This window comes from Chaetodon auriga, chromosome 4, assembly GCF_051107435.1.
Source record: "Chaetodon auriga isolate fChaAug3 chromosome 4, fChaAug3.hap1, whole genome shotgun sequence".
Taxonomy (NCBI): Eukaryota; Metazoa; Chordata; class Actinopteri; order Chaetodontiformes; family Chaetodontidae; genus Chaetodon; species Chaetodon auriga.
Window position 1 is genome coordinate 29,337,874 of NC_135077.1, and position 25,922 is coordinate 29,363,795.

A 25,922-nucleotide genomic window follows, 5' to 3' on the forward strand; every position below is an offset into this window, starting at 1 on the left:
GAAGTTTTTCCTCGCCACTGTTGCCAAATGCTTGCTAATGAAGGAATTGTTGGGTCTCTTTAGATAAAAGAGCTCGGCCTGTACCAGCTCTATATGGAAAGTGTCCTGAGACAACTTTTGCTGTGATTTGGCGCTATACAAATAAAATTGAATTGATCGCTGCAGCTACGTGGGACATAGAAAAAGTGGTTAAAGAAGCACAAGACACTGAGTCAGATCCTGGTAATGGTCCTGCTGGTCGCATGTTTGTCCATAATGTTGCTCGTTCTCAGGTTCTTCAGTCGGAACACTCGTCTAAACTAACTTATCACCGTTTTCCATCGCACTCTCAAGTTTCTCCAGCAGTCTTTTTGGTGGCCCAACATGCCCTGGGACATGAAGGAGTTTGTGGCGGCATGCACTGCGTGCCCCCAAGTAAGGCCTCTCATCGACCCCCAGCCAGTATGTTACACCCATTAACCAACCCTATGGTGCACTACGGCTCGTAATCCTGCTTCCTGGACTGAACAGCTTCCTAGAGTGCATAGAGTATGCACACAACTCTCTCACTAGCTCAGCCACTGATATCTCCTCGTTTATGGCTGCAAATCTGTGGTCCCCTGTGTACAGGCTCATCTCGTGTGGAAAGCGGTTAGAGCGGCACTTACTCGCTCCTCCTAAAGGAAGCAATGTCTGCCTAACAAGTACCAGTCCCCTTCTCCTCAATACTAGCCAGGAGGGCAGGCATGGCTCTCCTCCCGTGACCTCCCTTTCCAAATGGACTCACGTAAGTTGCCGCCGTGTTTCATCGGGCCATTTGAGGTTGAGAGAGTCATTAATCCCACCACTGTAAGGTTGAAACGTCCTGAATCTATGCATATACATCCTACATTTCACGTGTCCGTGTTGAAGCCTGTTTCCTCCAGTGTTCCTTCTCAGCTGGAACTCATCTTAATCAGCACAATATAAGGACTGTGGACTGCTGAAGACTTGTTGCCAGATTGTTTCCACTACTCTGTGGTATCGTTGGCCAAGATTACCAGTGTTTACTAATGCTATTATCTTCCAGTGTTTTCTTCTCTAGTCTTCTGTTGCCAGTGATTAATTATTTGTGCTCGGTTTGCTTCTCCTGGATTAGTGAGTTCACCTGCATCCATCTCCAGTTCCAGCACCTCTGCCACCATGCCGCCCAGCCTCGTGCCTCCGCCTGTGCCTCAATCGCTACGTGCCACATCAGTACTCTCTGCACCTGAGCGCTGTACACTCCAGCGAATCTCGGAACTGTGAATCACCTCGTACCACGTGCTTCACCTGCTGTTCACTGGATCTTCCTGCTTCAAGCTACCACCTTGCACATTCAAATAAATTCCTCTTACCCAATTCCCTGTCTGCGTGTCTGCTCTCGAGTCCTATTCCTACCTGAACCATAACAGCATATCACTTCCTGTACATGTGCAATGTGATAAGAAGGAAAGAAATGTGATTAAAATGTATATATGCCTTCATAATGCAAGTAAAATTGCAGTATTCCAGGTATCTTAATGCCATTAAGCTTTATTTAATGGCAGTATTAGTGTCCATGTAAACATAGCCACTGACAGATCTCCAAATGCTGCAGCTGAGCTGTTGCTTACACCTGCACAGGTGCTACAGGGTCAGTTAACGCAAATTTCATAAATCATATTTTCTCTGTTCCCTCTAATGTTACCCACAAAGAAATGGTAGTCTGCATTTGCATGGCTCAAGGGAAGTGAGAAAACATGTTGGGTTTTATCATTTGCGTGAGGCGACCCTTCACTAAGGTACGTCACCGACAGTTGTCTCATTGCACAGATTAGAGTTTGTAAATGCTACACATGGACTCCCAGAACCTGATATGTTGTCAGAGGTAAAAGAGTATTTTAGGCTGATGCACTGAAATGATTTTGATCTATTTGTTTTGGGTTTTATATGCCTTTATTTCAGATTTTGACAGTAGAGAGATGAAGAAGAAATAAAGGACAGAGAAAAGCAACAATGCTGTTGCTGTTTGTCACCTTCACCCCAACACCCATTGGCTCTTTTTCTACTTCAAATAAATGTGGCAGCTTGTAAATATGGCATAAATTCTATACAATCTATTTGAAGTTGTTTCCTTCCTCTTGAAAATAGAATACAAGGCATTCAAGGGTCAGATGACAATGTGCAGGGCTGTAATCAGGTTTTGACATACACACAAAAAGGTTTATTTATTTATTTATTTATTTATTTCTATGTTCTTACTAGATTAAATACACCAACATACACTGTGAGAAGAGAAATAGCTTGAGCTTAACATTGGATGAGAAATCCTTGATTATATTTTTACACTTTATTGCTTTATGTGGTTTATTATTTCCTGATCCTTCAGCAAAAGTACAGAGGACATGACATCAGTGTCCTCATTGCTCCAACCCCAACCATGGACTGTATGTAGGAGGTTCAGGAGCCTCCTTTCCCACACCAGCAGGCACAGGAACAGCTTCTTCCCCAGAGTTACCCTGCTGAACTCTGTCCTCCAGCAGATATGTTTCAGCTGAATGCAGCATCAGCCTTTGAGTTTCAGGTATTTTTGTCATCATCCTTCAGCCTGAGGCAGCTGAATAACTCACCTCGTGTCTTGACTGATTCTCACTTGTAAGTTGAAATACATATGATAAACCAGATCTCACCCATTTGATATCACAGATCTCATTTTCTGTGAGCAAAAAGAAGATTCCTGAACATCTTATTGCTCTGCTATTTAACACAATTATTTGATGAGAACAAGTTTGATTTGATAAATATCAAGGAAACAAGCTTACTTTGACATAAGGATAAAATCGAAAATTGTCCAGTTTGTACTTATATTATTAAAATAATATCTTCTGATGTTGTATATTCTACATATATTTCAATCAAATATTAACTGAGAAAACCTGCATCTATATTTAGAAATGAAGACTCACTGTTTTAATATAGATCAACTTCTGTTTATTCACAACCCCAAAAAGGGACAGAAAACCATAATGGCTCTTTAACAATCCATAGTCATCATTATCATCATTTAATTCACCACATCTCAATGTTATTTTCCTCTGGATAACATTAATGCTAGACTACATTCAAACATCTTTCTTGTGCTTCTTCTAAAACACTGTACTGTTATTAATCATTCTTTCTCTGGGACACAAAAGTCTTTAGTACAAACCCACTGGAATCATCAACCTCTTAAAGTTGGATACGTAAAGCTTGTCATGCTCAGAGTGTTTCATTATCTTCATATGAAGTGGATTTGCCTTGTTGTCTCTCTCACACACACAGAAACACACACACATTGGCCTGTGTGAGAGTGGTGAATAGACTGAACTAAAACACAGGATATATAAGTAGCACCATACAGTAAGTAGTGCAGCAACGCGACATCAACAGGCCCTCTTTCCTTGGCCTTTTATTCTTCATGCACATCATGTCCTGTGAGCAGATACCTAACTGATCTTCGCTTAACATGACACAGAGCTTCTCAGACAAGTATACCACATGACTGACAACAAGTGACACTAAATGTTCAAACCACTTGGTGTCAGTCTGTTAGATTTTGTCATTATGTGGAGCTCTGTGGCAGAAGCAGTGAGTTCAGGTGGAGCATGCACCATCACATGCGTGATGTTATTCTGATTATCAGTATGACAAGCTGATAAATAGCATGTTTGGTTGTGTATTGTAGATGAATAAGACTAGTAAAGCACCCCGCCATAAAGGGTTTAAAAATTGTAACTAATGGCTTATTAATGGATAATGAATATTTACTAATGTTTATGTATCGGTTAAAAGCTATTAATGAGACCGCATTTTGGGTTGGCAAGTTGTGAAAAATCCCACTGACCTATATTTATCCATTTATTTGGTAATGATGCAGTTATAAATGTTGTCCATTAATAAATGTCCATGGACTTATCACTTTGTACAAAGCCATGGGGTCTGCAACTATAAATGTTAATAACTAATTATAAATGGCTTTTGGTCCAGGTGGTCAGTGATCAAAGGTGGACTGGTCCCGATAAATTACATAACTAAGAAGACAAAAAAAGTGTCCTGCTGGGAAAAACACCAGCTGTTCGGCAGAACTTATTTAGTTTTAAGTATTCATTAAGCAGAGATTTAGGCATCACTAAATGAGAACAGGTTTGCCACACAAACTTGTTCTTATGTAAAGATCTTACTAAATATTTACATCCACTAACTGCAGGTGTAACTGTTGTTTAGCTAACTGACAAAAGTAATATTAGCTTGCTAACCTATCTGCCATTTGATGAAAGAATAAAGAGGGTATGGACAATATGCCTGACCTGACACTTGATCAAAATGTTGTTAAAGAACTATGTAAACTAGGAAGAATTTAAATAACATTTCACAAATATAATGCAATACCTCAAATGAGGAAAAAGTCTTCTCATACTAAATTACGTAATGACACTGCCTAGGTTAGTAATAATCAGACATTTCCTGCTCATTCTGAACTGCTGGTATACTACAACTCTGAGACAGACACATTTATTCATGTATGCATGCATAAATAAAAAATTTAAAAAGGTTTAATTCCTGTTTTATAGCTTTTGATTGGACAGCATTACAGATCAATTTCCTGGAAAATGAGTTACACATTTCCAAAGTCTTTACTAGCTAAGACATTTGTTATGTTTTACTGGTGCAACCTGATTTAGTTAATCAAAAGTTTGAAAGTAGCTAGCAGTTAGCAAGTGAGTGAGTGAGTGAGTGAATGACATCACTGATTGCTGGATTCATCAGGAGCTGGTGCAACCCAATCTGGAGAAGCTAGCAACCCCAGAAGTTGTTGTTCTGTATGACTTACAACACATATTAGGAATTTTTTGACGGTAGGGTACCTCAATCAAAACGCACTGTTTGAAGATGTCATGAAATAGCATGGGATAATGGGACTTGTCTTCGCTGTTAAACAACCACCATTGTTATGTGATATGACAGGGCAAAAACTTTCACGGATGAAGTAACATGTTAAAGTTTTATTTATGCTATGTTTAGTCGCGTTTACCAACTTCCTTCCTCACTCTCTGATGTATCATCTGGGGTTTCCCTGGACGTTACAGTCACTTGAGGGGGTAAAAAAGATATGATGCCATTGACAAGAGACCAAATAAAATGCAACGTTACTCTGAATAAAATTACAGATTGTCTGGGTTTCAACACTGTTGGAAACATTAGGTACAGTGTAAGTTCACAACTCAACAAAGTATGTAACATTGTTGTAATCGATTTTAGAAATTATGTTACATATTATACCTTTAACCATTCATAAAGCCTTTAGTTACTGCATATAATGCTTTATATAGGGTGCCTTATATGAAGGGGGTGCCCCTGACATCTGTCCAAAATATCTGCTTGTGTATATGACTAGCCTCAGAAAACTAGCATAACAGCAAACTACCATCATTCTTGGCCAACACTTCTTCTTCTTCCTGAACTTCCAGAGGGTAATGGCCTGTCACACGCCAATGTATCACAGCCTTTATGCTCTAACACTGTATGTTAAAGCAGTCCAGGCCTGCGGTCCAGAGTGTCTGCACAGTATTTGTCATTGCAACCAGTATATCACTGATGCATGGCATTTTCAGTTTAATAAAAACTACTATAATAAATTTACATAATTTATCTAACAGAAGAGTGACCATACATATTTTTTACATTTGCTCCTCCAATCACTCTTTGTGGGAGAAAATTCTGTACCAAAGAAATTAAGCTTTTTACACTTCTGCTGTGGTAATAAGCACAGATTGTAACTGTAGTGGTAGAAGTGACTAGTGATGTCAGGATACAGAACTGAATGACTGTGCAAGTTCAAGAAACTTTGTTGGTCACATGGTTGGATGAGCTTTATCCATGCTGTCATTCCTGCTAAAAGAAAGATATTACAGTACCATCCAGATTATTTTTAATGTTCAGCGATATTTGGCATGAGCAGTGGCAAAATGGCCACTTCCATCTGCAAATTCAACTGCAGCTCCCATGAGTCTTTTGACAATGCACAGGATTATAAAGCCGTAGTTATATTATTCTATATTTTATAGCACATTTTCAAGATACACATTTAGCTCTGAATATAAGAAAACATTGTGAACAGTAAGTGGGCCTAAACTTTTTGAACTGAATGTCTATGAGCCCTTTGTACTGGAGATGTTGCCAATGAAAAACACTTGGGCCAGATGCATAAAGCTGTGCATTCACAACTAAACTGTGTATGCACAAACACAGAAATATGCTTTTTTTTCATTAGATTTATAAAGTTGCATGCACGCCTCATTTTGTTTTAGAAATCTCAATCATTGGGTGCATGTGCAGTAGCCTCGTTTCCACTTGCAGGCTTATCTAAAAATTGACGAAGAAATGCCCTTAGTCATCTGTTTGCCAATACTTGTGCCCACCCTACTAATCAGAGAACCAATGAGACCCGTCGAACAGCAAAGAAGTGCAGCAGTAAGAATACACGGCTGTGGCTATTTGTATGGCTGTATCATTAATTCATCACATGTATCAATAAACAATAATTACATTATTGTGCAGTATCTCAATCATCATTATTAAACATCATAAGGATGAGAAATGATTCATTTAGAGCTCATATTGAAACAAAGTCCTTCATAATTCATGATAAAATTAACATGGAAATAATGTTTTGAATGTAAAACAAAGAATGACGAAATTCATCATTCATGAATAATTTAAAATTAAGTTTATAAATGCACCATTATTAGAAATTTTACAGAACGTTGTGTAGACTGCAAAAAATAAAAATAAAAATAAAAAATAAAATAAGACAATAAGAGAAACTGGCAAAAAAAAAAAAAACTTAACAATGTTTTACTCAAAGCTTATATGTCTCACCTTATATTTCATGGCCACCTCAAAAGACCAGTTTGTAAGATTTAGGGGGATCTATTGGTAGAATATGGCAGAAATTGAATATTCATAATTGTGCTTCATCTGTATCTCGTATACTTTTATATTTTTATTTTGACCTCTTTATGCCACTGTGCTTGCTTTTTGCAATTTGCCGGCTGTAACAACTAAATTTCCCCGGTGTGGGATCAATAAAGTCCTATCTTTACAGTGTACAATCACCTGAAAATAAGACTTGCGTTTTCCTCACATTAGAACAAGCTCTTTATATCTACAAACGCAGTGGGTCCTCTTCCATGTTGCACCAGTATGTTTGTACTGCAGCCCAGAATGCACAAATCAAACAGTGGTTCTAGTGAGTGCTTTTTGCAAACTTCACCTCTACCGTATGTTCTACTACATGCTTGGAAAGGGACAAGTGAAGCAGGATTATTCAGTTGGCTGCAATTTACAACCTCAGTGCTAGATGCCACTAAATGCTACAAATTGGACCTTTAATATTTCACCAGTAATTATCTCTACACCATGAGTAAGCCATGTAAGGTGTGCACACGACTTTTAAAGTACAACCTTGTGTGGTGTATGCATGGCTTTTGTGCACATGCATTGTTAATACATCTAGCCCCAGGTCTTTTTTCATCATGTTGCTGATGATTTCTATCACATATGGTAACTGCCAAGAATGCTGCTGAGATCTGTGGATGTGGAAGATCAACTTTTAAAAGATAGTTGTTTCAGGCAAACAATAGAAGAGGTTTAAAACAGGAGAAAATAAAAGTAGACACACCTGTGCCCAAAAGGTCAGTTATACCATTTCATGGATTTTAGGTGATAGCTAACAGCAGAAACCAGGAAACTAAAGTTCAGATCAGAAATAATTAAAAAACAAAATTCAAATACAGAAATTTCCTTTACTAATGGCAACCATGGTGGTATCCTTGGTGCTGAAGTCATCTAGATGTACAGGACACATAAACAGAATAGAGGCTATCATTAGATCACTGACTGGCTGCTGATCTGCATTTCAGAGACACACTGTGGGGCTCCTGATGAGCCTTCAGCTGTGACAGGGCACTAAAAGATTTTCTTTTTTACTGAGGCTCAGGCACCAATGACAGCTCTATTAAAGAACCCAGCAGGTAAAAGTTCTTTGACATAAAAAGGAAGAAAAGTGTTCTCTTGGATTCTCTAGGCAACACTTTTGGACATGGAGTGACAGAATAAAAATGAACTGCTGATGAAACCTGTGTGTTGTCGCTCCGTCGTTGTGTATACAGTATACTGCCCACCCTTCAATAACACAATTAACTGCTTTACAAAACTACATTCTAACTTTATTCATCCCACTGCATTTAGACTTTTTAAACTGTATTTTAATGACCAATTCAATTATTATTTGCAACAGTAATACATTTGAGCTCCCTGCAATGATTCCCTCGCTTTGATTTGGCAGAGAGTTAATAGCAATACAAAGATTCTCGTATGTGACAATCTTGTCACGCAAGTTTAGAGACAAATTTCCTGTTTGTTAGCGCACCCCTGAATTCCCTCCAGTCTCTAGTCTGCTCACTTGACTGATGATGTTCTGAACTGGTGGAAATTTTACTGTACTATAGCTGCTTTTTGGCTAAAGTCATCATACTAATAAAGTGCTCCGAGAGGAGAAGATAAAACATGATTAGTTTGATGAAATGTTACATTTCAAGGAAGTAACTTCATGTGATATTCTAGTTTGGGGGTTATTCCAAGGTGTAAAACATATTTAGAAATGTGATGTCTACCTCTAAACAATACATAAATTATCCTTCATCAATTACCTATGTTGCAATTTCAATTATACAATTTGAATTGATTCAATTGACACAAAGCTGATTGCCAAACTTTATATTTTCACTCCATTAAACTATACAGACGATATGTTTTCTCAATGATAGAGTGAACTTAAAAGAAATACAACTTTTCTTCTGGTAATCATTGTCAAGCATCAGTTCATGTTAAAAGAGCAGATGTGGAGAGGAGGAGGAGCATGATGGAGAAGAGGTGAGGACAGAGGGGTGCTGATAGGGAGGGCACAGACAAAGCGGGAACAAAGAACTCAAACCACGTTTGGTTCTGTGTTAAATCAAACTGGTCCATGAATGACAGAAAATCAAGCAAGTATCATTGTCTCAAATCTGGGTGTTGCTATAGGACTACAGTGCTCCCAACTCCCCCCAAATCTCCATCAAACAATCTGTATTCCATTGCTAGCACCTGTAACCCACATAAGCCTTTCATTTTACTTGCTCGGAACACAAAACCCAATAGGCTTGTCTGTCTTTATGTATTTGCTGGAAATGGTCCAATCATCCAAAGACCCCAAAATAAGCTGGCAGGCATTTAAAATTCAAAAAGGGATTTAAGACTGTGAAAAGCTAGAAACTTTAAATAGCTTTAAGATTCTGAAAAAATTACAAAGTCCTGATGTGGAATATCTGTTGGACAGGTGGGCAATCTGTTACACAAGCCATTTAAACCAGCTAGTTCTATGTTGTAGCAAATATCTGTTGTCCACAGTAGCACATTCTGAACATTTTACAGAACGTAAATACTCCTTTCCTGACTCATCTTGCTAGTTAGTTTTTGTGGAATAAGCTATACACATGAAACCACAAATGTAAGACATGCTACCAAAGACCGCTAATAACTGAAAATGAAAGCCCCCATTACCTTAGAAAAGGTTCGCTAAACACCCATCCATTTCTTAAAGCTGCACTAATCATGATATTTATAAGCACTGCAGTTCCCCTCAACTCTACAGAGTATTTGAAAGTCTCTTTAGCTCATCATGTTGGCTTTCCAACTAAACTCTGCTCACCTTGAACATTTAGCAGCTAAAGAATTAGATGTACTTCTCATGAGTGGACACTAAACCAGACCACAGCTCCAAATGAATGCAAATTTTGCTCTATGCCTGCTGGATGGCAAAATAGGCAAATGTTTGCTAATATGACTGCTATATCAGCTTTATGAGGTCATAGTATGTCGAGACTATGGGGGCTATCATGCACTGTGGAAAAGACATGAAAAAAGAAAGTGTGGTTTAAAATTGCCTTCGGGTCATTTCCCAAACTGTCGCTAGGGCTGCTTGGCAGCTCTCAAATTAACTTTCTTGCTCAGAGCCTGTATTGTCCTGGCAACAGGCTGATATGTGGCTTATTGGGGCAATTGTGGCTCAGGAGGTAGAGCAGTCATCCACTTATCAGGTGGTCGGTGGTGCAATCCCTGGCCCTACAGTCAACATATTGAAGAATCCTTGGGCAAGATACTGAACCGCATGCTGTGCCATCGGTATGTGAATTGCAACTGCTCGTAATGAGCAGGTGGCACCTAGCTACCAGTGTACGAATGGGTAAATATTGACTTGTGTTTTAAGGCTAAAAAAGAGCTGCATAAATACAGACCATTTATTAAGAGACATTTAACTTAGATGTTAAAAAGAGATGGGGGTTTGTTTGGTTGCTTTCATGCAAGTTTTCTGCCTGCATTCGTGCCATGTGGAAGAACGCCAATTTTTTCTGAGGCGGGTAAAGGAATGACCCACCTTACTCAGCCTCTAAGTGTCTTTGCCTTTGTTGATGGTTAGGTGAGTGGTGATTGGTTGGGGTTATGGTAAGAACATCAAGGCAAGCAAATCTGAGAACAGGGCGGGTCATTCCTTTGCCATCCTAGGAAAAACAATATGCTGGAAGAGCGCAAAATGTTGTCCAAATGACGAAAAATACAGACAGAAAGAGTGTGACATGACAGAAGCAAATAAACAATAGAGCATAATACGAATGGAGAGACATATTTCTTCCATCACATACTGTTGTAGATAACATCGCACTGCCCTAGCTGTTAATATGTCTGTTCCCTTTACTGCAAATAATTAAAAATCCTGAGAACAAAATACCAGGGGGAGTAAACCAGTGCTGAGAAAATAAACAAGAAGCTTGGTTCACAACTACGGTTCCCAACTGCCTGTCCTGTATGTTGTCATTGTGTCACCAAGCTTGAACAAAACACTTTGCTGTGCTACTTTCTGGTTTGACCAAGCTCTTACAGTGATGGAAAGGCATGCACAGCTGCTGACACACAGCTGCAGTTAACCTCCCCTTTGAATGTCAACAATAAATTAAAGGAGAAAAAGTATTGTCATTGTCACAAGGGTCTTTGGTTGAAGAAACCGTTTGGTTGGAGTTACTGGTGATTCTTCTACCCACTGCCCACGTGTAATTGCGCATAAAGAAATGTACCTGCTACTGTTAACACCTGCCAAATTTATTGGTTGAATCAGGAAACTGTCTGGAGGAACTAATAGACCACGCTGCCACAACAGAGAATAAGGTTGCCTCATAACTCTGCATCTTAACTGAACTCAATATGAGAGCTGTATTTTGTGACAGCCATCCACTTAGCTAATCTAGTTATTTTTTTAGCTTACTTAACCAGACCAGGACGTAAGTCTTCCATTCTGATCTGTTTTCTCAGTGCAAACTGTGGTCGTGAATAAGAATGTCAATCAGACAGATTCTAGTCAGACAGCTAGCGGACATTTAAGTAGTGTTAGAAAAACAATTTTTTTTCATGTATTTGTCAGAAGGGGGAGTGCAGTTGTGTGTTTATAAGGAATTTCTGATTGCCAAAAAGCAACACACACACACACACACACACACACACACACACACACACACACACACACACACACACACTTGAAATGGGAAAAGGAGGAGGGATGGAGCAATGGAGAGAGGGAGGACAGTGATTGTATGATGACACAAGTGTTTCAACACTTAAACACAATGCAACAACCTGAGACTAGTGTAGGGGAATTGGTGGGTTGTGGGGTGACAGAGAGAGGCAGAAGGAAAAGAAAAGACTGGGAGAGAAACAGATTGATAGTTAGAGAAAGAGAGAAAGTGCAACAAAGATAAGTATAGAGACCTCTTGAATGTATGACCATGAGAGAAAAGAAGAGGGAGAGTGTGTGTGTGTGTGTGGGGGGGGGGGGGGGGGGGGGGGGGGGACTGAGAACTGAGAAGAAGAAAAAAATCAGACAGAGGAACAGTAGTAGTGCTTTCAGGAGTACGGCTGTGGAACTCCATATCCTGGTCTGCAGATTGGCCGGCCCGTTGGTGACTGAGAATTGGAATAGGTGGGCCCAGCCGGGTAGCTGTAGCCGCCATAGCTGTAGGAGGCCGGGTATGGTGCAGGGCCACTCTGGGGGTGGCTGGGGGTGTACTGACCGAATGCTGAGCCCGGGTGTGGAGTAGGGAAGGAGGACTGGGTCGGGTAAGGGCAGGCAACTGATGCTGGAGGCCCAAAAGCAGGCCTGGGGCCGGAGTAACTCCCTGCTGGGGTGAATGGTGATATGGAAACTGGGTATGAAGGAAACTGTGATGGGGGGTTGGTTGGGCCAGAGCCTGCTGCCGCCACAGGGGTAGGATTGGAGGGTGTGGCAGGGTACGGGCTGTAGGGGAGGCCAGAGGAGCCCCCTGCAGATGAGGAGGCCGGCTGCGAGGCATTTTGGTAGCTGGAGGACTGAGATTTGGAGTTCGGCTGCTGCTGATTTGTCGTCGTTGCTGTTGTTGTCTGTTGATTCCATGGTGAGGGCATGGCGGCGGGGTCCTGGCTGATGCCTGCTGATGATGTCATGGTGGTGGGCTTTCCCTCACTCCTCTGTCGCAGAATCTCCTGGAGTTTCTCTATCTGCACCCGTCTTTTGTGAGCAAGAGAGCGGAGGGACAGGAAGCGGTCGAGGAAGGAGTCCAACAGCAGAGAGCCCTCCAGAAACTCATCAGCTAGAGCCTGCAGCCAAAGAGACAATGCATGACAGTGATGCCTACTGCTGAGGAGATCATACTGTTCAAGGACTTAACTCCCTTTAAAGCAGACTCTAAAAATAACTCCCTCCAAGCAGAAATGTCTCAAAATGGCAACAAACTGTGGAATGGGCCGCTTACACATAGCTGGGACAGTGATTGGCTGCTATTCATTATGAATAGGACCTAGCATTGCATCCCAGAGCCACCCACTTGGCTACAGAGATTTCAGAAGCGTGCAGTGCACTACAGAGGAAAGTTGAGAAAAACCCAACTTTATGTAAAAACACTCTGGTGCAATGTGAGTGACAACCAGACGTGAACCAATCAAGCTACTCTGCTCTATTAGAGGGGTGGGTTCTCCTTAATGCATCCATGATAGTGATTGCTTCCAGTGCAGATACAGGACCACAATGCAGATCAGTCTTATCTGCTTGGGTGTCACTGTTGTTTTAAAATAGCTTCAACAATGCATACACCATTGAAAAAAAATACATTTTTCGGTATTTGGGAAACAAACAAGACGTGAATTACTTGCTTGTCCTTAGTATGGCATCTACATCAAAAAATACTGTTCAAATGGAGTGGTGTATGTAAATCAAAGCAAAGACCTACAGCTTCATGAGAGGCGAGAGACTGCATACTACTGAAGCCTGGTTTATGCTTCTGCGTCGCGTCGACACCGTCGACACAGACCCCTACGCGGACCCTACGCCGTAGCCTGACGTGCACCACCAAAAAATCCTGACTACGCGTCGCGTTGACGCGTCGTGACCGAGGACTGTGATTGGTCCACTCAGAACGTAATTTTTGGTTCAGTCGCAGCCCTATGGTCGCAGCACAACAACACCGCCATTTTCAAAGTTTCTGTGGTGAGAGCTACAAGAAAAAATGGACCAAGCCGAAGAAAGAATTGGAGGTACGCAAGTACGACCACCTCTACAACTCCTCTTCGCAGCAGTATAAAGACTGCCAAATGGCCAACAATTTGTGGAGGGAAATCTCGCGAAACACGGGGATCCGACAAGAGCCCCCCGAAACCATACAAAGACACAGTCACACCCCCCTAGCGGCTTGGCGGTGAATTGCGGAGCAACGCGTTCCCTCGACGCAGAACTATGAATGCTCAGTGATGGCGTCGGGTGTACGCCGTAGGTACGGCGTTGCCGCGACGCAAAAGCATAAACCAGGCTTTAGTGTCCACTGGCTATGAGAATTTAAAACCCTGCTGCAGGTCTACAAACCTGTAAGGGGACCAGCCCAGCACAGTACAGTACCTGTATGACCATGTTCTGTTGTAGACGTTCGTCTTTTTTATGCATGTCAAAATGAATTATACCTCTACAAAATTATATATATTTTTTTCTTTACTTCCTCCAAGCACTCTTTAAGCCCAAAGCATATCCTTCGGGTTCAAGTATGCAAAAGGTTTGAGCTGACTGCTGTGTTGTAAAATGTATGACCTAAAAGCTTAAACTGTATGGCTTAAGGATTCTTCAGTAACATAGTGGTGACTGCGCTGCAGTTTTTATGTTCTGTGTGTTCTTATTGCATGTGTTGTTGCTCTGTGCTGTTTATTTATTTATTTATAGTGCACTGTGGAGTCCAAAACTAATTTCCCAATGGGGACAAGGGGACCAGTCAATTAAATGTTGCCACTCTCAATAGTCAGCACCACAAATAGTAGCTGGCTAACCTTATTATTATTCAGACAACTTTTAAGCTTATACATTAAATTGTTCTAGATTTTGAGCGTTTTCTGAGTACTGCTGCTAATGTAAAACGCTGCATCATCACAATATTATCATTACAAGCAGCCAACAACTGACATGGCATTGAGTGTCTAGCTGTTTTAGCACTCAGGGGCTCATATGAATATGTCATGACTTTTGCAACACTTAAACCAGCCCAGAGCACATATTGGGCAATACTGTCATCCCAAAGTGGTAGGAATATAATCTGGTAATTTACTGCTTTCACCTTTGTCCTCCTCACAGCTGCTTGTTCATACAATTCATGGCCTACTAATTGAAGATATTATGCAAGCTACAGTAAAGAATAAATAAGTGAAATGTAAATACATTGATAAAAAATTTGTACTCACACCCAAATGGGCCTCTTTTATATTTGTAAATTACTAAACTGTCAAAGCACCTGTAAGCCAAATACAAATACACTGTGTGTGTGTGTGTGTGTGTGAGAGAGAGAGAGAGAGAGAGAGAGAGAGAGAGCAAGTGTGTATCAATGTTTAACAGGTAAGTTCTGACCTCTGACTCTGCCTCCGTTTTGCTGCCCTCTGTCTGCAGTTTGGAGAACAATGCCTCTGGAGACACCTGGCCCACCATCCCATCTGAGGAGGAGAGCAAGAGAGAGAGAGAGATAGAGTAAGAGAGAGAGAAATACAAGAAAAACTGGTTCTGTTCATTAGGGTGTCTGACAACTGTGTACAGTGACATCATTATAGTGGAGAGGGTGACAAAGAAGTAGGCAAACTACTGTCAATCTCCATCTGCACATGTGCATGTCATACATTGAGACATTTGTTTCAAATGGTCACATCTAACTCTTGAACAACAACCATAAGTGTCTGAGTGTGTCAGTGAGATGATGGTGAGTTATAAGAAAAGTCTTTTTTCATACCAATTATTTTCATAGTTTTGGCAGATTGAACACTTTGTTTCAGTAGTCACGGACACCAAGCACATTTCCTTAAATATTGAACTGTTGAACACACAGGTGCTTAAAGAGTATCTTAGCAGAAGCTGAAAACCTTTTTATTCGGACCTGCTATGTCTGAAGTTCTTTTATATCTAAGCAGGGTGACCAGATGTGCTGCTTTGTGCGGGACAGTCACGCATTTCCATTACTTTTCACACGTCCCTCAAATTGTGACGTTATCCTGCATTGTTACAGACAGTCAGACTCTACTTTTGAAATGTGTGTTTTATAATCTGGCATTTATCTAATGGCTATGTGGAGAAAGCAGTGAGGGCTGTCATCAGGGGACGGGGCGGGCTGTTTGATCATGTCAATCAAACTGGGATGCGGATGCAGGTTAAGGCCGCGCCCACCAACTAGAAACAATGCAAATCAGGTTAGAATGGCAACGGCATGCAGCACGAGACATGGAGGAAAGGGAGGAAAGCACGACCCGTATGGCTATGGAAAGGAAATGCAGCTACAGCAAAGACTGGGAAACTATCTATCCCTGGGTGAAACCAGTGCAAGGCGAGTCTGGTAAAGTTTTGTGTGAAGTTTGCTTGAGTCATTTTTCCGTTTCACAAGGAGGTGAATACGACGTGAAACGACACAGACAATGCAAGACTTACAAAAAACGTGTTGCTTAAAAGGAAGCTTCCCAGTCTATGCATACGTTCCTGCTAAAACCCAAACAAGATTCAAACGCAGATAAGGTAACAGCAACTGAACTAACTAGTGTTTACCACACTATAAAACACTCTCTATCATATAGGTCAGAAGACTGTGGTGCTAACATTGACCATGTTTCCAGACTCTGAGATTGTAAAGGACAAAACTTAAAAAAAAAATCAGCCAGGTGCTCTCCTTGGTGCTAGAAGAGCATTGATTGTGTTACTATGATGGACAAAACTGAAGAAAAAAAAAAAAAAGTATTTTATTTAATATAAGTTTTTGTTTCCTCCTGACCAGTTCTGATTTGTATTTCTGGATTTATTTTCTTTATCTTTTTATGTAGTGCCTAATTTTATACCCAGTGGTGCCTTTAGTTGGCATTGTCCAGTAAATGCAGATAATTTTCAATGCATTTCTTTTGTGTAGTTAATTTATGTGATTCTGTGCTGAGTGAGTTTTGTTTTGTTCAGATAATAAGCCTACTACATGTAGCCTAATCCAGTACATGTTATACTTGAATATATGGTTCAGTATATTGTTCTACTAGAACAAACACTTTATGTGGTGTTTGGAGTTGTGCTTGGGTTGTGTTGTTGCTCTCTGTTGTTGGAGAAAATACAGGCAAGTCATACCCTTTAAATGCACATTAAAGTACTATAATTGAAAGAACAATTGTAGCCTTGACTGTCTATTCTGTTTAATTGTACACAGTCAGGTTTGTTAACTTGAGAGGCACTGAAACAGCATGAAAGTTCCATGCTTGCTATGTTTTCTTACATGAGAGAACTTGGGAAAGTTGCATTTAAATAAGATATTTGTTAAGTTTTTATATGCAGTCTGTTCTGTGCTACTGAATCAACCAGATATCAAAGCATAGTAATGTTATAAGCTAAGGGGCAGAACAGAAATGTTTTTTTTGTTTTGTTTGTTTCTTAAGTTATTTTAGACTACCTCGATGCATTGGTATCCCACATTGTCCCTCACAAACATAGTCTTTGTCCCACATCTGGTGAATTGGGATTTGGTCACCCGAAATCTAAGCACTGAATATTTGAACACTTCACCTACATTCACCATAATATGAAACCAAACATAAGATAGCTAAATACGCATCATCATCAAGAATTCATTCTGGTTTTCCTATAGACAACCGACCAGTGTGACCATGACCTTGTTTTGTTTTTTTTAATTTTGACTGCTTGTTTTTTGTGTAGCTGCATTTCTGAGCTGGTTTATGTTCTAATTAATGCATAGTCATCCCAAAGCTACAGTATATGACAGCGTTTGGTGACAGCACACTCAATTCACTCACAACCAATATTACATGAACAATGGATAAATAATAAATAATAAAAATAAATACATCATACAAATCCAGTCTCAGAACACAGCCTCGACAGCTGAGGGTCTGTGATCAGTTCAGACTGCCTATAATAACATCAGGACAATAAGGTGTCTGTGGTCAGTTCAGATTGTCTGTAATAACAGCAGAACAAAGAGGAATGAATAGTGTCGAATTGGGATGTAACAACATATTGAATCTCGTGACACTGCGATACAAATATGGCTCAAAGCCATTGTCGGACTGTGACGCTATTTACCATGACGTTACATGGTTATTCACCATCTCTCTTTGTAGAAACTTGTAATTATTTTTTTTTTGAACAGCAGAGGGCACAATCATAGTAGTCAAGAGGACAGACTAGTGTCATCCTTTGTGTGCAAGCCAAGTACTGCTAAAAATAGATGCAACAAGAAAATGAAGAGTGACTGTGCTGATACCGAAAAAGCTGCTCCATCTACTTTTAGAGCCGATGTGTGGCAGCATTTTGGTTTTCCCGTTTGAAGAACTGACAATGGCGAAAAGGAAACTAACACAACTGCCGGATGACCGTCAACTGCATTACGGGCATCACTTCAAAACATGAGAAGCCACTAGACAGAAAAACTCATATCACAAAAACGTACTGTGAGAAAACGCCTTAGCGAAGCCAAAGGAGCCTGAAAGAAGCATTTGGAGCTCCGCTTCTCCATAACAGTCCGAGAGCTGAAGAAATAACAAGATGTATCGGTGAATATATAGCCAAACAGATGGGTGGACTTCACAAGCTACACAGAGCTAGATTACAGTCATAGCTTGTGTTATGACCAGCCAATGGGAAATTAAAAGTTTTGTCTGACAGACACAAACTCTTTTCCAATCACACACTGGACTCAACATAGCTGAGGCTTTGAAATCTGCTGTTTTGGAGTGGGAACTCAACATGAAGAATAACAACAATCATCACGGTACTGCTGTCGTCACAGACAATGCACGAAATATGGATGTAGCAGTGAGAGAGGCTGTACTGTCCCCACGTATATATTGTTTTACACACACTTTAAACCTTGCTTCACATTTATTTGAACGCAGGCTGCGCCAGCCGTCTGCTTGGTTAAGTGAGGCGTATAGCAGCATTTTTTCACCACAGAAACTGTTAATTGAGATATTAACGTACCATAAGTTTTTGGTATTGCTACATCCCTACGGTAGAAGCTTTATGGCAACAGAGATTTCAGCTAAACGGTTGAAAAAATGACATATATGGAGAAAACCAAGTTATGGTCATTGAACCTGTATTTTTGTCTGTAATCATTGTTTAACTTGTTAAAATTACAAAGGTGTCAGTGTATTGTTGTAAGTGCTGTAGTTGAGCTGACTGGCAACTAAAGCCCAAGAACATCCTTAATTTTTCAGAAAGACAAATATGCTGAATGAGAGATTGCATTGAGTTACAAAAGCAAGATGCTCGACCAGAAGTGACGTCCGTACTCTGGCTCTCTGTGGTGGGCACTTTAACCATCTCTGACCGATTTAATAAGTGTAAAGGAAGTTTTAACATAATACCCACAATAGCAAATGGCCACAAAAATACCAGTGTATCAGTGCAAGATTCATTTTTATTTGTTGTGACATTTCCAAGGTCTGCGCAAAGCTGCTTAACAGTCTGACACACTACATTTATGCAACCATCCACCCTTTGCTCCTCCCTCCCTCCTACCTCGTAGGGAGCAGTGTTGTCTGTAGGTTTCCCTGACGGCCTCTAGGTGAGAATATCTCTCTACCAACACCTCCTTCTGTGACTCCAGACGAGGCTTCATGTCAAGGTTTTGCTCAGCCAGGCTGCGATTTGATGCCAGTGCCATCTCTCTCTCCAGCTGAATATTCTGGATCTGAAGGGGAAAAAGACAGACATCAGACTACAGCACGACGGCTTTACATTTTAGGAAATTTGTGGATGATGTTAAATGCTGAGGGAATTTTTTTTTTGTAGTGCAAATATCAGTCTGTGGAGTGTAGCACTTACTTAAATGTGTCAGTTATGACCAAGAATCACCTACTGTTAAGTGCCTAAAGCTGCCACCTGGTCAGATTCAGCGGGGGGGGTAGAAAATTATATTAAAAAGTAGAATATTTGAAAAGGGTATTTCTTAGACGTTTTGACTGAAACCAAAACTTCGGGTCATAAGGATATGATACCCAGTAGGTGGAGTAGGTAGAGGGCAAGGTGAAGCACCTCTTAACAGGTGGAGGGTGATTTCACATTAAAAATAAATGTTGGAAAAGATGTAATCATGTGAACACTGCAACTGCAACTATTTGTTTAAGTGGTGGTCTTCATTCAGACATGGCAGGATGTTACAGAAAGTGTGACAACACTTGGGGACATTTGACACCTGGTGCACAGAGGGAGCAGTACATGAATAGATTTCTATCAAAAATAAACCAACAACAAAAACTATAATCCACAAATATTTTACTGTCCACACACAAGCACCTCTTAATTTGTTTTTTGTAAATCATCATTTGAATGAATGCAAAAAGTTTATTCACAAATGTAAATTGATTTATGAATCAAAAGCTTTGCTAGCGAACTGGAAAAATCTGTATTTGTCGATCAAAGGGCACGCAAGATCCACCTGTGTAATTTTGAGACAAATATTCCATTGTTTTCCTTGTGTAGAATCACATGCAAAGCTCCTTCTTCTTCGATGCTAGGCTTAGGCGGTATCCAAATTTTGATACCGTCAAACTTCCTCCACATTTTACCGTGGTATACAGTATTACCGTGACTAATTAAAAATTATGACGTAAGCCTCAGGTGGCATTACCAAACTGTTGGCTTGTGCTGGAGTTGGGTGGTATCCAAATTTTGATACCGTCAAACCTTCCCCACATTTTCCCGGGGTATACGGTATAACTGTGACTAATTAGAAACCACTTTGCAGGGCAGCATGACATGCGCGCAGTTCAGACAGTCAATACTCACACAAATCCTAACTTGTAGCATGCCAGAATGACGGGGAGAAATTCAGCTAAAAGCCTCTACCAAGCATTGCCAACCAAACCAAACACAATTCATACCCCAAGAAATTATATGTGCATGTAACGAAAACACGAAAATATCGCACGTCAAAGTTACTGCCTCTGCTGATTTCACGACTTCACGCAAACCACACAAGCCCGGTGCCATATGAAAGCAGAGCCTGCTGATCTCGAAGATGTCTGCCTCCTCACTGTGCGACGAAAAGTTGGCGAGCTAGCAGCCAAAGAGTAGCAGAAAAAACTTTGCTAAATCATAAAGTATGTCTTACCTTTGCTGTTTCCCTTTTCAAAAGTTATATTCCAGCTCGAAAAAACGCTGCTAATGTCTCCTCCTATGACTCTATGTTAGTTTGACACCAATCACAAAGGTCCTGGTTGTTTACATAAAGAGGAGGGGGTTTCTAGAGTGGAGGGAGCACTCTTCATGCGATAACCTATCTCTGGGGTTACTTCCTTCTGGATCGTCATTGGTGTTTCTATGGTGAATTTGGGTGGGTCGCTGAGCTATTGACTGGCATAACCACGCAGTTAGTTTCACCGCTCCGTCTCATGAATGAGCAGAGCGCTCACAGAGGACTCTGCTGAGCAACCCGAAGTGTTATTTTACTGTTTTATTTGCATTTCGTCCTTTTATGAGAGATACAAACAATAGCAAGCAGAAAAAAGGCTGAAAAAGTGTTTTCAACAGAGGAGTTTCTCCGTATGCTTGAACGAGATAACGGTACTCTGCCCAGATGCGCCTAAATGAGCGCCTGGGCATACCTGTGTTAAAACATCTGTAAAACTGCTCAGGTTCATTTTTTTAGCATGTACTTTTGCACAGTCACCTTTTTCTTGAGTAAAAATTCAACCAGATACATTTAACAGAGTGGACTTGACGATGCTACAATTATGTTAGGCCCCTATAGACCTATATGCGCTGCATGTTTTTTAATGAGAGTAATGAAACTGATACCGTTGCTATTTTTAGATACCGCGGGATACCTTATTACCAGCTCATCAGTGCCACTTTTAGAACTAGTGGTCAAAATTGCACATAAGGACTGTATGGTTTCTGCTGACACTCTCCAAAATATGCTACAGAGACATGAAGGAAAGAGAGGAGTCACACTGCTAAACAGTTCACAATTGTCAAACCTGAATATGAGTGAACTGTAATATACTGTAAAAATACAATACAAAGCTTTACAATATATTGAAATTCAAATACTGGCTGTATTTGCCAACTCGCATCCTGAGACCCACCAAAAGCAAGCCCTGAACACAGGCAACACGCCAGCCCTGGTGCAGAACAACATGAATGGATTAACTCAAGTTTGATATTGCTGATATTCCCTGTGTAAGCCTATGATGGCGATCTCAGGACATGTTTGCAGCATAAAAGTTCAGTTGAAAATGAAATAAATCTTTAATTGTCTGTTATAGAATACATATCTCCTCTGTAAATCACAGTCCGGAGCTCTCCATTGAGAAAATATCAGAAACCAAAAGGGAGGACGTAATATTATATTTATATTGTGGTTTCATGGAGCCTGGTCTCATTGCCATAGTGTCAAATACCAGTGCTTTGTTATGCCCCTCAACATTTCATACAGACAGACAAGGTACCCTTTAGCACCTGTGTGAGTCGCAACAGCTTTCAACTAACTCCATTGTAAACCCTTCCGCTGCAATATTAAGACACTCAGAGGAAGGTGACATATTCTAAAGAGCAAGTAAGTCTTAAGAGGGGTGGGGGTCAGGGTACAGTGGTGGGTCATATACACGACTTTCATCCATGTCCCATGAGAGACCCCTCCTTGTTTCCTATACCTCACCAAGCAGTTTTAATGCCCGAAACTAACCAAGTAGTTTTGGAGCCTAAAGCTAACTAAACTGCAACTTGTTTCACAACGTAAAAATATGTTGGAAAGGCTTTCTGACAGGAAGGTTTTGTGTGTCACTGGAATGAAAACGTGTTAGGCCAAGCAGTTGTTGTGCATGTCGAATATTGCTGTGGGTAGATTTACACTGGAGTTTGCTGAAGGCCTGCTTTGTCTCATACACCTGAACCTGGATCCCTCGCTCTGGGAATGAGAACTGGTTGCTTCATGATGGTGCCCAATAGTTTTGCATTAATTTGATGAAATAGTGTTCTGGTATCTGTATGATGTTGGAAACTTTATTTCAAGTCAGACAATCAAATCTTGCATAAAGCACTAATGTCACTTTCCTATCATATGCAGAGCAGCACAAGAGCCACAGACTCTATACAATAACACATATTAACGCATATCCTGCTAATGTCTCATTTTTATATAACCTACAATTAACAATATATGTAAACTTTACTTTTGACAGCAAAAATGGATGTCTACATGTGATTTCAGTTGGACTCATTGTATGTAGGAGGGATTCTCACTCCAATTTTTACAGTAAATCTCTTCATACAGTTTCTCATCAATTGTCAAGACACTAAGTTGGTCCACGTATAGTATGTAAAATATTTTTCTGGATGTTCATAATTTGATACATTTTGGCATTTATCTCTAAATAATCAATTAAAACAATTTAAAATTTGCTAACTCAAAGCATTTCCAGGTTTGTGAACCCCAATTTAGCTTCTTTGTGCAACCGAGATTTCAGCGATAAAGTTGAAGTGTGTGTTTGTACCATCTATGTCTATGCATAAAACCATGTGCTGTTGCAACCTCTACATTAACGTTACAACATTCAACTCAGACTTGTGCTATGTTGGAAATACAGAAATGTTTCAGGATTGACCGATTCAGCTTGTTGTGACTTTTACATAAAAGTGCTCTGGTTCTTACACTGACACAAGACAAATATGTTAAATTCACATCACATTTATGTATTGAGGTGCTTGTCAGAAAGAGGCCTAGGGCCATGGTACTCCATCAGAACTAGTTTGAAGGAGGTGTTGTCTGACCATGCCGGAAAACAAAAATGTCCACACTGGAAGGCAGAGTAAATAGCTGGCCATTATAGAGAGGGAGGAGAGTGATACGGTTTAAATATGGAGATAACAACACACATTTCTCGACATGTGGCATTCATAGTGTTGTATTAGTACAATAAATTGTACAAACATAAAAAGTGACAAAAACAGTTGTATGAAAAAAGAGAGCTGAGAGATAAGCTCAAGACCTGGCTCTTTCCTCATTTCTGTGCACCTGACCAATCCCTGAGTGAAGTGGATGTGAAGTCTCTTTCAGAAAGTTACAGAGCTAGTCAGACACAATAAAAATCAGGCACGTATGGTCTCAAAACAATTCAGGCAAAAGCAGTCCATGTCTTTGTTACATCCAGGCTGAATTTCTGCAGGTAATTATCATCAGGCTGCTAAAAACTCTTTCTATGATATTAGCCACTCTGCAGTGGCTTCCTGTAAAATCCAGAACAGAATTTAAAATCCTTCTCCTTACCTACAAAACCCTAAATGGAAAGGTACGATATCTTAAGGAGCTCAGACTATCCGAATAGAACACTGCATTCCAGAATGCTAATGTCTCCCAAACTAGAATGGGAGCCAGGGGCTTCAGCTGCTAAGCTCCTCTCCTGTGGAACCATCTTCCAGTCTTTGTCCAGGAGGCAGATACCCTACCTACATTTAAGAGAAGGCTTACAACTTTCCTTGTTGATAAAGTTTGCAGTAAGGGCTGGCTCAGGCTTGCCTTGACCAGCCCCTAGATATGCTGCTATAGGAGTTAGACTGCAGATAACTTCCCATGATATACTGATACATACTCCTCCTTTTCTCTCCATCTGTACACATTCATCTCCCATTAATGCATGTTACACACTTGGCTTCCTCCCTGGAGTCTTCATGTTCTCTCGCAGGCTCATGGTTAAGCCTGGACTGTGTCTGCCATGGTCCTGCTTGGTGCCCACTGCTATGGTTATTATTATTATTAGTCATATGGCTGTTAATGTTATTATTAATTATTCTCTCTCTCTCTTGCTCTCTCAGTTGCACACTGTCTTGTACAGTTGCCTGACCAAAGATCCCCTCAGTTGCTGCTGAAGAGTGGAAGGATATTTACTCACTTCCCCTATTCAAACTGTCTAGTCAGCTTTAAAGATAAGCTTTAAAGATTAAACTAACTACAGATTTGACTGGCAGGACAGTTTGGCAGGTTTGTGTCAACTGACCTCTCACTTCTCCTAAAACCCTTTTGTCTGAGAGTTCAGACTCTGTGAAAATAAAGCATCATTTTTACCTCGTCAGACTCCAGAGCCATAGACTCCACCCTCTCCGGGTTGTCCAGGAGCTCCTGTAGCTCCGATTGGCTCAGGTCCTGGAGCTTCTCCATTTGATTTGCCAGGATGGCTGTTCGTCATACAGAAACCAGGAAATAAGAGTTAAAAACAATGTTTGAAAACAGAAAGTAGACAGTCACAGGCATTTTTATGTTACAAACCTTGTTCACCGATTTACCAAGCCATTGTTGACAACTCAAGACAAAACAAACCATATCACCTGCAGCCACTCTTTCTATAAAATAACCACCATGTCCATGGTTTACGACAAACGTGAGCATTTTTTTTACCAATAGAAGAGAGTAGCAACACATTCAGAATCTAATACTTGTACACAGCTCATTATAGCTAGCTAGCATATTTAAGTCATACTATCGAGGTAAGTGGCTGCAGGCCACAACACAAAAAAAAGCTGTCAAGATGACGACTAGTGACTGTGAAGGAGGAAAACGGGTGGAGAAGAACTGGTACTTACACGATGCTAGCAAACCAAATTCAGCCTAACACTGACTGGTGGTGACATCCAACACCACCTATTTATTTCAACAGACAGGTGACGTGACACGTCCTCAGGACCTCCGACCTGCCCTGACGGAATCCAGCTGAACCAAAAGCTGCCGAGTCGTTTTCGACGTACTTTGGCCGGCAAGCTAACTTACTACTCAGCTGACGTCCAATCTCACCTGACGGTTCCGCGTTGAGAAATCTGATGACAACAACAGTCGGAATGATCGCAATGTCAGGCACTTAGCCACCGTCAACTTCGACGGACGCCCAGCGATTTGGCGACCAACAAAGAAGCCCCGAATGACTCCGCTCGGTCCTGACGATCAGCGTCAAACGTCGCTGTATTCGGAAAATGCTTACTTAAATAAACAGACGACTACAGTTGACAAAATATATTAACGAATGACAATTTTTCTCTTCTAAAAATAGGAAAGTTTCACTCCACACTGATATAAACCGCCGCCATTTTAGGAACCACCCACGTTCCATGGTTTGCGGGGGTGCTTGGAACAAACTAAAACGTTCTAAAACAGCACTGGTGAACTGTAACGAACTCCTGAGTCATAGTCAAAAACGTTTTTAATACCTTTTGGTTGCTGACATATTTGGGTGTAATTATTCAGACTCGGCCCTTTTTCTTTCCAGTCTCCCCTGTATTGCAG

At 40.7% G+C, this 25,922-nt stretch overlaps 1 protein-coding gene across 2 annotated transcripts; it reads right to left on the reverse strand.

Annotated features, from left to right (window-relative positions):
- Positions 1 to 2,947: 2,947 nt before the first annotated feature.
- Positions 2,948 to 25,725, reverse strand: vps37c (VPS37C subunit of ESCRT-I). Of its 2 annotated transcripts, none has more exons than XM_076727998.1 (5): positions 25,437 to 25,725; positions 24,714 to 24,823; positions 19,169 to 19,340; positions 15,023 to 15,105; positions 2,948 to 12,741 (listed from the first exon to the last, which is right to left on the reverse strand). In XM_076727998.1, exons 2-5 carry the CDS (start codon positions 24,804 to 24,806, stop codon positions 12,013 to 12,015), a joined length of 1,077 nt encoding a protein of 358 aa, XP_076584113.1. In that variant the 5' UTR covers positions 24,807 to 24,823; positions 25,437 to 25,725; the 3' UTR covers positions 2,948 to 12,012. The 2 variants fall into 2 exon arrangements, with proteins under 2 accessions (XP_076584113.1, XP_076584112.1); XM_076727997.1 differs by having other exon boundaries at positions 25,229 to 25,725.
- Between the last annotated feature and the right edge of the window lie 197 nt (positions 25,726 to 25,922).